General features: G+C 41.5%; 2 protein-coding genes across 3 annotated transcripts in view; one reads left to right on the top strand and one right to left on the bottom strand.

Annotated features, from left to right (window-relative positions):
* Positions 1 to 13,825, bottom strand: part of LOC138137420 (uncharacterized) — a 143,847-nt gene that overhangs the window by 108,426 nt on the left and 21,596 nt on the right. The window lies entirely within an intron of this gene.
* Positions 691 to 13,825, top strand: part of rols (rolling pebbles) — a 107,786-nt gene continuing 94,651 nt past the window's right edge. For both annotated transcript variants that reach the window (XM_069056785.1, XM_069056786.1), the window contains exon 1: positions 691 to 917. In XM_069056785.1, coding sequence (XP_068912886.1) covers positions 706 to 917 — 212 coding nt within the window. In that variant the 5' untranslated portion in view covers positions 691 to 705. The remainder of the gene's footprint in view (positions 918 to 13,825) is intronic.

Here is a 13,825-nt window from a genome sequence, read left to right on the forward strand (position 1 = left end):
TCAAAGACAGATTTTAATTTCGACAAAATTGAATATCGAGTACCTATACAGGGTGATTTTGAAAGTTGTGCAGATATTTTAATCACGAGCTACTGGCTTCATGTAGAACTCGGAAAAAATGTTTAAAAAATTCTATGTCAAAAAAAGAAATGACATTTATTTTTTGAGCTACAATTTTTTTTAATTAATTTAATTAATAATAGTCTTCTATGTTGTCAAAGAACCTCGTAGGTAAAATTTCGGCACATTTTAAAAATACACCCTGTATATCATATTTTATAAAACAAAATTTTTTAAATATTTTTTTCGAGTTCTAAATGAAGCCAGTAGCTCGTGATTAAAATATCTGCACAACTTTCAAGATCACCCTGTAATTATTGAGAGCTAGTGAATGAGAAATAAAGTTGTTTGAATTCAAGAATTAATTATCAAGGTTCGGCAGTAGAAGAGTAAAAATCACCCCCTTCGGAAAAATTCAATTTTCCTGTTTGAAAAATCCCAACCGAACCAGATTCAACGACGGAAGACGATCGTGCAGTCCGCCATCGTTAAAGTTTCGTCGTCATCGACTTTCGGTGATTAAATTACACCGGTCTCGTATATCAGCTGGTTGGGGCACGAGCGAGGACATCCCCGTTCTGGTGAACGAACTCGAATGTGTAAGTGTAATAAAAACAGCGAGAGCAAAAAAAATACGAACTTCCCATGCTAAAAATAGGAGCCGTGAACGAAACGTTAAATATATCCAATGGGGGCCATGGGGCGCTAGTTCGGCATTGGGTACCGCAGGGCCGGGCTGACACTACCTCCCGCGAACATGTCGCTGACGCGCTAGACGAAAGAGGAGTAGGTGCGAGGGTGGTACAGTTTCCAGTGGTGTGCTGCAGTGCTTCGACTTATTTCACCACAACAAATCGGTAAGCGACAATTTTCATGCATTTCAATTGCGCAAGTCATTCTTTACCTCATACGGTGTGTTTCAATGGAATGATTGCACAACAATTCGCAAACGCGAGATTGGACATGTTCCAAAAATAGAGGCCACGTCTGCACCAACAGCGACTCTTATCTTGTCCAAAGAGGGAATGATTTTCAAAAAATTATTTGGAAAGTTTCTGGGTCTTGGTGCAAAAACAGTTCCAGACGTCGCTCGTGACGTGTCCAAAAACGTTGCACATCATCTCTGGAACATTTCCAAATTTAATGAGAACGCCACAAATCCATAACTCTTGGACCTATCTCAATTTGATCTTTGAAACTATTCCAGTTTTGTTGTCACTAAACTCGTCGACAAAATCACCAAGATCTAATAACCCAAATGAATAATAAATCAAGTCTCACTGCGTCAGTTAAAATTAACATTCAGAATTGATGTCTGTGTCGCAGTTTGAGGAGAATCGAGTTGTGGAAGCTTTTAAAATTCTTAAACTGACAAACTGCTAACGAACCGACTCGTTTAGATGGAAAAATGATCAGATTAGAGCAATATCTGGACATTAAAGCGGTCTTAGTGTAAACTTGTTCCGAAAACATCCTAGCCGAAATGTAAATAGGGGACGACAGAGTTTTAATTACATTAGACGGTACATATGCTGCGTAGCTATTTTCAAATTAGATTTTAATAAACACAAGAACAATGAACGCGCGACCGTCGCTCTGTTTGAGGGTGCAGATTAGATTTTCTAATTAAAAAATTAAGTCCGCATCTGAAGAGGATTTCGCATTGGTGCAAAACTCCTCCGAGTTCAAACCTAATTTCGTGCAGCATCCTTGTCCGCGACACCGGAAGTGCTAGTTCCAACAGAACGAGGATTAAAACTCGTACGTTCTAGTTTTCAACAGTTTTCACAAAAACGTCTCGGCGAACTAATTTATCCAAGAAAACGTAACAAATATCTCGTATTCGGTCATCCCGATATGGATACGCCCGTAAGGGCAACGCCCATTCGTTACCAGTGTCACCCTCCATGGGGCGAGATTAATCAAACACAACGCCAATTTGTGGGGAAATTTGATTTTTGCATAATTGGGTAGTTGGCAGAAATGGAGAAAACAAATAGATTTAGACCTGACACCTGTGTGCACCTTTTACACTACTATATCTGCCGTTTTGTTAATTGTCCTCGAGCAAAACCTCAAACCTTATGGAGAAAAACGCGCCAATTGGAAAAAATAACAATTCGAAAAAAGTGACAAAAGAGAATATTGAAGCAAAGTGTTCAAGATAGGGGTTTCATTTGACCGGTTTTATCTGCGCCAGAATTTTGGCGCCCAACTCGAGGCCACAACATATCAGAAATATGACCTAATGTGGAAACCTTCCATTCTGAATCATGTTCTTCGTTTCTAAAAGTCTTGAAGCTTCATTTGCCCTATGGGCTTTCGGATTCCTGATTACGTAATAAAAACATACAAATCACAATTCCAAAGAATAACATTTTGATTTTCTATCCCCCACTCTTTTCTTCTTTGATTCTTTCCCTTCTGTCTTGCTTGGGTGTCTTTGTCCATTTCACTCAGCTCTACATTCATCCATCTTCCTTTTGCTCTCTTCTTTCCAATTCTTCACTGGCATACCCGTTCCTCTGGTAGTATTTCTCTCCTCCTTCTTCTCCTTGTTCTTTTTCTTTTCTCTCTAGCACTCCGTTAGTATCCGGTAATCTTCCCTTCAATCCATTTTGTCCTCGTTCCTTTCTCTCCCTCTCTCGCATTTCGCTCCATCCATTCCACATGTGCTCAATTGTCTCTCTCTTCATTGCACATTCTGCACCTTCTTTCCTCTCTTTCCATCCAATACCTGTTTTATCTCTCCTCGTTCCTACATCTAAATCTCGCCATCATTTTTCTTTCTTCTGCACTCTCTCTCTCTCCAGGTACTTCGGACTTTCATCTGTCATACAAAAAAATATATTTTTTCTTTCTATCTCCCACCCCTTTCTTTTTCTCTGCTCTCCCTCCTGTTCCAACGGTCGGCTACTAGTGAATGATCCTTTTGTTGGCAAATTATACCATTTTGCAATCAATCACGCGTCTGGATATATCTTTCATCCATCCCATCTCCCTTCCATCTTCACTCAGCATTACCCCGTTCTTTCTCTCCCTCTCTCTCTCTCTCTCTCTCATTTCGCTACATCCATTCCACATGTGCTCAATTGTCTCTCTCCTCATGGCAGATTCTGCACCTTTTTTCCTCTCCTCCCATCCAAAACCTGTTTTCTCTCTCCTCGTTTCCACATCTAAATCTCGCCATCATTTTTCTTTCTTTTGCACTCTCTCTCCCCAGGTACTCCCGTATCTCCTGTGTCATACACCTCTCATGCTGTTGTATCTGGATTCTTTGATTCTTTCCCTTCTTTCTTGCTTGTCTGTGTTTTTGTCCCTTTCACTCAGCTCTACATTCATCCATCTTCCTTTTGTTCTCAATCTTTCCACTTCTTCACTGGCATACCCGTTGCTTTGGTAGTATTTCTCTCCTCCTTCTTCTCCTTGTTCTTTTTCTTTTCTTTCTAGCACTCCATTAGTATCCGGTAATCTTCCCTTCAATCCATTTGGTCCTCAAACGTTGCCGCTCTCTTTTCTGCTTTCACTCTCAGCCTATTCCTCTTGCACTCTTTCCTCATTATGTCGCCTGGCATTTCTCTGTCCACTCTTAGTACCCATCTCAAATATTTTCTCCCTACCTTCTCATTTTCCTTCCATCTCCAGATCTCTGTCCCGTACATCAATATACTCTCTATCCTGCTCTCGAACATCATCATTTTCCTCCTGAAATCACCTTCCCACTTTCTCTCCTATTCCCCAGACACATCCCACTACCTTCTTTGGTTTTCTCACTATCTCTCGTTTACTCGTTCTACTTTCCTTCCTTCCCATTTCCACTTATTCTCTTTACTCTTCTTCTTTCTTTCATTGAACACCATCATATTCGCCTTCTCAACATTCTCTACCAGCTTTTTCTTCCACATCATTTCTTTCATTTCTCTCTCACTCTTTGCCATCATTACCAAGTCCACCGCACTCTCCGCCGCTTGTCCTTTCTTTAACATTTCGTCTATATCTGCCACATGTACCGTAAATAGCAGAGGACTGAGTGGACATTCCTGTCTCACTCCCTTTGTCGTCTTCCTTCTTTCTCACCCAACTTTTTGAAAGTCTTGTGCGTTTTGATTAAGCATCTCACCTAGATATTTATTTGACAAAATCACTCATAAAATCACAAAATCTTGACTGCAAGTTTGTCTCTCTGCGAATCTTTTCTGTTTTAGGATGCGATAAAAAAAAATTCATTAAGAAAATTAAATCCCCACGAAATTTGCAAATTTTATGCAAAGAGGATTTCGCATTATAACTTGCCGCCAAACTCTTTCGACTCTCCAATTTCGTGCAGCATCCTTGTCCACAGCATCTCTTTTTCAACAGTTTCCAAACAATTCTCCAACAGCAAAATACTCTCGACTGGCTGATTTATCTACAAAACGTAACAAATATCTCACATTCAATCATCCTAATGTAGAAACAGCCGTAATCGCAACGTCCATTCATTAGCAGCGTCAGCCTCCATGGGGCGAGATTAATCAAACACAACGCCAATTTGTAGTGTCAACAGAAATTTGATTTTTCATAATTGGGTGGTCGAGGCAAATTGGGCACAACAGACGGACATTTAGCCGTGGCTGACACCTGTATGCATATTAAAAATACAAACACGCCGGAAATAACAATTCAAATTGAAAATAGAAAAGCGCTCGAGAAAGGTGGTTCGTTCGATCATTTCGCTCAACGCCTCGCTTGCAATATTTTGGCGCCCGACGCGGGGCCACCGATCCCAGACGTGCAACAGAAAAGATGTTTTAAAATAGATCATTTTGAAATACCAGTCTCTGTGGATGTAACAATCCGAAAAGCACACTGTTCTGGTTTATATTTCGTCGAAGGTGCGTCAATAGAGAGTGTGGAACAAACAAAAGCAGGGAATTTGGAGTGGTCCGTCCTCATGTGGCGATATTGCACTGCGGTTCGTTTCATGAACCGCAAAGGATCCGACTCGACCATACCAGCTTTAGAGCTTCGAGCTTCGAGGGTTTCTCCATCCACAAGCGGTTGCACGTGCTTGCACTGTCGAAATTGCCACTCCCGTCCGACAAATGACCCAACGAAATATCTTGTCATATCGTGTCGCACATTTCTGACCCAAACATGTACAAATTTGTCACGTCTTTTGTCCCGGATTATTCCGGCAGACGACGGAATTCCACCCCTTGTGCCGTCGTTATTAAACAAACAATCCGAATTTGTTCGGCGCTCATTTGTCCTAATCCGTTAACGGTTCGTACGTTTGCTGCGAAATCATAAGATCTAAAAATAAATCTGAATATAAAAACGTTATTATCTCCAAGAGAACTGGTAAATAGACACGCAAGATTGCTTTGCTGCCATTAGCATATATATTGAACGTTGGTAAGGGAAGATCTTTACAAGAAAAGATGACATTTTCATTTTTCTCATGTAAATATTTGGAGAGAGAGATTTTTACTTTGCACGGGGTGCATTACCCGGGTTTGAATTATGAGGGGCAATATGTGCTAGGTGCATAGAACTGCACACAGATTTTCCATCGACAGCATAAATCATGGAAATGCGACTGCCGGTTCTCGCTTTTTGACTCTTAACACAGTTTCATCTGATCTGTATCGCTCCGGATGTTATTGGCTATTGGAATTTTCGAGACAATTTTCACATCGAATTTCATTCTCTCTGCAATTTATTTTCAACAAAAACCTCCACACCACTCACGCTGTATTGTTTGAAAATTTCTCGAAGCACCTATAAAATTTGAATATTAATGCCAGTGATTAATCCCCTGGAATTAAATGTAGATATAGTCGGTGAGGTTTATATAAAATAAATGTTTTCTCTCTAAAGGGTCATCATTTGGTAGAATCCTCCACCGCTAAGCTAATGCAGGGGATGTGAATAAATATTTGAATCCCTCCCTGAAATTAGAATTTCTATTGAAAACTCCGTAAATAACGTGAAAGTTAGGAAATGTGGAGTGGATGAGACAAAAAAGAAATATTTCCGATGTAAAGGTAAAGAAGCGAATTGATTAGAATCCGGCTCGAAGGACCAATATTACGTGCGATGTCGAAGTAATTTTCGTTTCTCGAAGGACCGCTGTCTTTTTTGTTTTTGGAATGATTGCCAAAGGCCGTGAATTAAAATGCAAAAACGAGTCTTTCAAAAAAAATCCAAAGAGCAAGATACAGTTGGAGGTTTTATTAAGACCATTTTAAAGCGCGACGAACGCGAATCGTCACCGGTTTCGATCAATAATGAGTCATGATGCACCACGAGGCTGAGGCTTACCTGGAATGTTCCTGGAATGGAATTAATAGAAAAATTTAATTTGACATCAATTTAATTTCCCCTTTTCACGCTTCGTATTATTCTTTAGAAAAACATTCTTCCGTGAGCAAAAACAGAATTACGACACTTTCCCATATAAATCATACCGATTCCACCCCAGTGCCACGTAGCTGTTAGCCATAATTGTCCGAGAGGCCGTTTCTTTCATTTCAGAAAGAGCTTAGTGGGAAAAAAGCTCCATTAATATCAAGCGAGATAACCTAAAGTCCGTAAAGCTTGTTCTACGGGTTAATTCTTGCGAGTTTCCTCCGTCCCTTGACTATTAGGAGGGGGTGCAAACGATACGACGTAATTTTTCATTAAAAATAGGATATAAGCCTTAAACCACTTGAAACACCGGTATCGCCTCCCTCTATAAATTCATGAATCACAAAGGGTAAATGGAATACGAGAGAGGGGCGTTAATTTAAAGACTACACAGCCTCAACAAAAAGCCATTTCGGAGATCAAGTCATCTCTGGGGGAGATGGGGTGAGTGACATTTTAAATGGGAGAAGGATGTAGAGGCACGAGCCTGCATTTCCGATGTTTTCCGACGCGGTTTCCCCCCGCGAAACCCCTTCCGACGCCTACACATTTTTAATCACCCATGGCTGCCGGTTCCGATTCTCATTATGTCCCCTGTTGCCGACGTCCAATTTAAATTTCGGACGCTGATTAAAAATCATCGCCGTCTACTAAGTGACGTGATGAGGATGAGGTGCCGAAATTGTCCTCACGCAGAACAATAAATTAAATCAACAGCTACTCTTTGTCAATCTGCAAGGGACAATTTAATTTGATGGAGGCACAGGCGCACCCCGCCGAGTTCAATGCGCTTCCACCCTACAGATGTTTCGGATCTTTTTTCTCATCCGGTGCCAGACATTTGGCTTGTTTTTATTTATCACTTATCGAGAGCCGTCCGGGCGTGTTGATATTAAAATTTTCTTTCACGCCGACGCGGCCCTTGCGGTCTACCCAAACTCAAATCTATAGGCCGGTCATCTGCGCCGCATTAAATGTATAGTCTAGGCAACGTACCAACGCACCAAATCTATAGGCCGGTCATTTTCCTAGAGAAAGAAATAATCCAATTTCGCGTGAGAGATTTAAAAGAGAGAATTAAAAAGAAAATCACATCGTGTTCTGATCTGGATGATGAGATCTTTTGCCATCCCACAAATTAGAAGAGCCAGAGTAATAGAAAAGATTTTTCGTGCTTCTGGTTGATGTCGGTAAATCAATTCGGCCATTACTGGGAGAAAAGTGGTGCGCTTATCCAAGAAAAATGAGAGTAATCTCGATTTATCAATTTAGAGAAAGATTAAAATGGAAAGGCCACCCCAGCGATAAACATATATTTCGAGAGGTGGCAATTTTTCTCGGAAAACGTGCCAGGTATACAAAAAATGACGTTCCACAGTCGGTCCGTGCCCCCATCTAAACAATTTCCCGATACAGTATGTCCCAAAATAGAACGGAATGTCAGCACGTAATGACCCGAGTCTATAAAAGCCTCCCCGATGACTCGATGACACCAGTCCATATATACCAAAGTATAATAATGCAATATAGGATTTATTTTGGAGAAACGTCGATAAATACCGCCAGAGGTCTCGGAGGGAAACGGAAATATTTTTCTTCGCCGGTCGAGATATTGGGTTTCGACTTATTTAACCTGAAAGAAACGTCACTCCGCGATAACACCCTCTTAAATTTTTCACTCCCCCTCTCGAAAACGGAAAAGTTTCGGTGGGTTTTGTAAGAATGTAATTTAAGTCTTTTCTATTGGCTTATTTGGACGGAGAGAAAAAAAAAGCGATAATAAAATAGTGAGAAAATTGTCACCAAGAACGCGAACTGGCGCTCATCCTGGCGGAAACTCCGGTCTCGCCGTTTGACGTCACTTCCGGTGGAATTCTGTCTTTCCGGTAAGCTCGGAATGTCATCGTAAAACACGTCGCATTATTTTAGCCGTGTCCTTTTGTAGTGTAATTTCATCCTGGCCGTTCCAATGCTGCTCCTGCTGCACAAACATAATGGGATATGACTGTGGGACATTTCTGGAATTTTTCCTGCAGAAAACGAGAGATAGCGCACGTTATTGTGCCACCGGAAATTCGACCGACATTTCCATTCAAATTTCACCCTTAATTTTACGCGGTTTTCGTCAGATGCCGCCGCAAAAATTAAGATTACTATTTCGGGCGGGATTTTCACGGGACAAGCATAAAAGTGGCCGGAAAGCAACCCTAAAGCCATCCTGTTGTGAAACCAAAGTAACGCAAACGGATTCGCTGCTGCACTTGACTGCCCGGAAAGCTCCACTTTGTGTTTTACATTAGCAAAAAATTCGTTATTATTCTCTTTGGGTCAACGTAAACCTTGTAAGCTTTTATTTCAACACCGGAACAACCAGATCTGGCATTTCTCTGATTCCTTTCTATTAAACTAAACTTAACTGCCACGAGAAAATAATTTTTTTGAACGCACTACCTTCAAAATGACATTTCGCAACCGCATACTAGTGCGCAAAATCGATTTTCGCGCACTACTATGCAGTCGCGGGGCATTTTGAAGCACTAGTGCGGGAACGTCGATTTCGCGCATTGGTGCAAAATCATCCAAAAAGCATTCGCCTTTTTGAGAATTCTGAAAATAATTTGACTTGATAATAATAAACTCTGGTTTACAAAACACCATTTCTTCAACTTGGATGATGAAAATTTCGAAAGAGTGGAAATAAATCGTTATAAATTCGATTATTAATTCTATTGACAAATTCGGCACATTCGCGCAAATGAAGCACTCGCTCCTTCGTCGCTCGTGCCTCAAATAATCCACTCATGCGTGAAAGATGTCTCATTTCGTAAATAACTATTTCGTTACTGATTCCTCGTCTTAATTAATTCTTTTTTAACCTTTCAGGCGGATGAAGCAACCGTAAAAAAATATTTTCACTGATGAATCTTGGTTTCACGAGATATGTGAATTCTTCTTTTTACCTTCATGCGTTCATGTGACTTAACTCCTTGCGATTATGTCTCCGTAATGACAAATCCGGCCTTGATGCGGTGCCCCCGTGCCTAGTATTAAGAAGATTAAAAGGTTTTAGTTCGATGGCAAACCTGAAATTGGTCCTTTTTCGTGCCTGAGTCGACCGCTCGATCCGTCTTGAGAAACCTCATGTTTCGGAAAAGATAACACAAAAATCAATCTTATTTCCCAGCACGAAATTACAAAAATTTGTCAGAAGATAAGTTGAGACGAACGAACGAAAGAAAGAATCCTTCTCCTTCACAGCCCATTAGCCTCGAACAGAAGTAAATCTGAGGGCCGCGTTCGGCTGTAGAGTGACAGTTTTTCGTATAATTCTGATATATCTGGCGAAAAGTTTCGCCGAAAAACCGACATACATAGTGATGAGTGGATAAATATTTACCAGGCACGTATATGGCCTAATGACTGGTTCACACAGCGCTTTCTTTTTCTGATAAAATAAATTGCCGACATGATAAATTCGACGTTTCATTTTTACGACAGCTCCGCGTTCGCGAGGAGAGCATCCTGTCGTTTTCTGGGCATTAGAGCATCGCTCACGGGGGAGTTCCCCGAATGCAATAATTCCGCAGGATAAACCACCAATTGCATTCTCCAACGTTTAATATTTAAGAAAGAAAACACGCTTTCCCCAACCGCCTCTTATTAAATTAATGACGAAAACGATATTTTCCAGAGTCTTAAAAATAACTCGTGGCAGTTTCTGATTTCCCTTTTGAATTAATTTGACAGCGGAAAAGTTTTTACACAGATAGACAACCCAGATATGAACGTTTTCGTAACTGGTTAATGATATGGCAACAGTATCCTGCCGGAATTATTTTCGCTCCAACTCTTTCATTTTTCGAGAGGACAATTCCAGCTGGTTTTATAAAGCAAAAGCTGGAATTGTCGGAGCTGAATGCGTTATTGGCTGAACAGCGAAAGGATTTTATTGAACTTGTTTATGTGTACGTCGCGCTACCCGTTTTCAAAAAGGGATGACCTTTGCGGTTCCGCTACATAAATTGTTCATGTGTCTTTGTTTCTAAAGCGTTGTTTATTGTGGTGTCGGATCGAACACGCTTTCGCTGAAGGGTCGCACAATCACAAACGAAAATACGCTTTTCTTTCCCATTGGCATTTTTCTTCTCACCTCATTCCGAGATCTGCTGCTGCAGTATCAAAATTCAAAGCAAAGTCCGTTTCCACCACAATCTGGGACAATTTTTACACAAAAAATTGGATTTTGTAAAGTAACAAATATGAATTCTGACAAAGTATCGTATTTAACTCGCGTGTAATGACCACTACTCACTCGGACTTCACCTCGTGAGTAACAACCACCATTACACTCTCGCCGAACAATATACTATTCACGCTCTTTTATTTCTTCATTTAAACCGCTTTTTTTCTTTTACGTCGTGTGAAATAGAGTTATTTGCGTCGCATATTGGGGTTGAAATAATTTATGATAATTGAGCGTAAGTTTTCACAGTTGTCGATGTTTATTATGTTGTTTGTCGGATTAATTGTGCGACTGCTTCTAATTATACTTAACGTTTTCGTCTGTCACGCTGCGAACTCCCTAAAAAAATCCGAACTGGCGCCACATGTGCTCCTTCTCCGCAGGAAAATGGATGTCACTCACGTGCCCTATTAATACACCCGGAACTCCTCCCAAATTGGAAAACCGTGTCCGCGGATCGGAACGGCGAACTTTTCCTTGGCGGAATTCCTGCCAGCTCCGGATTATTTTGCATATTTAAATATCAGCAGGAAGCTCCCAGAGCTTTCTCGAGCTTTATCCCCTATGAAAAAATTACATCGGCTTGGGGTCCGCACCGTAAAAACCAAATTGGGTCCGCAAGTCGCCGCTCAAATTTGACCGGTTTAGATTTTCCTGCGGCCCTTCGGACAAATACGTTTACCTCATCCCCGGACTTTATTCCCTTGTACTGCGCCGTAAAGTTCCGGGCCATAGAATTAACCCGGATCTCATTTCGTTTCGGCTTGATACGTCTGGCTTCAGTCACGTTAAGCGATTATCGGGACACGTCAACAACCAAATGCCGCGCTCCACGGAGTAGAAGAAATATTGTTGATTCTGCAGGGAGCGACGAAACGATCCGATATCTCCATTAAGTAACGAGTCGGACCTGGTGCTCGACGACTCGCCGAATCGGAGAAGACAGAAACGCATTAGCTTAGCAATCGGAAGCAAGCAGCCATTTGGAAGCGTCCATTTATCTGGATGGGGTGTGATTTAGTGATTTTCTGATTCCGAATGTGAACAGAAACAGGGACGGTCAACACTGGCAAGATTGATGGCGCAAACACCATGGCGCTATCCATATTTGCGCCTCCTCCACAAAGGGACAAGAAAACTAATCCCCACAATCTACACAGCTGAACCGAAAATAATAAACTTGGCGCGCTAATTCCCTCCGATGATTGGTTTTTCAGAGCTGCATTATCACACAACAGCCTCCTCCATCTGGGGAGCTTTCGATTGTTTCGACTCCATCAAGGGAGTCATTCGCGCTTTGTACCATCTTATCGGGACTCTTTCTTGTATCTGTTTACCGTGAGCGAGTTAACAAGTTTACTACAAAACGGGAGCTTTGATAAAATTCATAAGCTCGCCGAAGCTCGTCTTGTTTTGTTGTCGGTTTCAACACACTCGTACTATTACTCGTTTGCATTGTTACGTCTTGACGGTGTAACAAAAGCTTTATGTAAATGTAACTAAATAATATTTAGTCAGTTTGCGAGCTTTACTACAATAGTGCTTTACGTACCTACGAGGGACAAATAGAAAACGAGATAATGAAACGGATTAGTATGCGTGCAGGCTTTTTATCTGGAACGAGCGCTAATTTCTGAACCACCTATTCTTGTTGGGGGAAAATATTTTGTTGAATTAACTGGGCCTCCGGTCCCCGGGAAAAACTAAATTGACGCCGTATCAGAAAATTACCAAGAAGCGAAAGGGACGGCTAATGCGCGAATATGTTGAATTTTATCTTTTTCTAGTGAAAGTAGGAAATCCGCGATTGTATGAAATCACTAGGGATTGTACGAATTCACTGACCAAACTAGTGAAAGTAAGAAATGATGCGTAGAAGATACTTTTCACCCTGTAGAAGTAATGAAACATGCATTTCATCTTTGAATTTGCGCCATCGCTGATTGTAGACGTCAGCGGCGTTCCCTGACCCCATCAGCTCTGCGTTACTTTTCATCCGGCGTTTGTGCACTTGTCAGCGGTTCCTTTTCGACCGCACCGACAATACCGCAGATTAAATCGAACCAACCCCCAAAAAAAAACAACACCGATTTCAAGAATACGCTTTAATTTGTTCATAAATCACGATCTTCGGACGTCCTTCGAGATGCCTTCAAAGGTGCAAACCTTCACCAGACGCCGATGCATTAATTGCGGACGATTTCGACAAAAGATGATGGATGGAGGGTGCACCCAGCGACGCCGCTGGCCGTAAAACCACGTCTCGACGCCTCCAGACGCGTATAAATAGTCCAGGGGAATTCCTTTCGCCTAGACGGGGCTATAATTAGCCGCCCCCCTGCGAACTTTTACGCACGCCGACTTAAATATATTTACACATACCGATCCGCGACCGCTGGACCGGATTCGAGGGGGCATTTGAACGCCGCCCCCTCGTTCCGATCCGTCTGTTTTTACAGTTTTCTCGCTGGGGTTGTGCAGATTTCTTTCTTTCGGCCGGCGAAAAGCGCCCTCCGGTGGGCTGATGTGCGAAAGTTGCGGAGTGTTTCGCCAGAATGCGCCGTCGGAGCGAGAGTGGAGTACTAATTGGCGCAAATAAAATAATAACCAACGGCCGTAGTATATTGTTAAAAATGATAAATACAGTTGTTCTGATTGGTAGTCGTGTAGTGTAATTTATCAAAACGATTTAATTACTAAATATGAAAGTGTACCAGCGATATTAAGTAACATATCAAATAAATTGACTTTTATAACGGACCAGAACCTATATAATTTGTTAACATCATAACGTTCATTAAAATTAAGAAACGCCCGAATTTATGACTTGTTCACACGGACCAGATTCAATTTAACGGACGAATAGAGATGCACGCGAGGGCTAATGAATTATTCAATGGGATTAGAGGTGGTTGGATTATTTAAGGTTGACCGGAAGAGTCGTGATGGTGGCGCCTCTAAACGGTGATAACACAAACTACATCAAACATCAATTTGGTCTCGTCGACCTAATGTAGAAGTTGTACCACTCAGAAAAAATAAAAATATAACGTTGACGTTTTCCCCAAAGGTGTATCTCTTAGCCGATGGGTTTATGACAATTTCTTTCGTCTTTCTGACGCTCGCTGC

The sequence above is a fragment of the Tenebrio molitor genome, chromosome 8 (genome assembly GCF_963966145.1).
Source record: "Tenebrio molitor chromosome 8, icTenMoli1.1, whole genome shotgun sequence".
NCBI classification, from domain to species: Eukaryota; Metazoa; Arthropoda; class Insecta; order Coleoptera; family Tenebrionidae; genus Tenebrio; species Tenebrio molitor.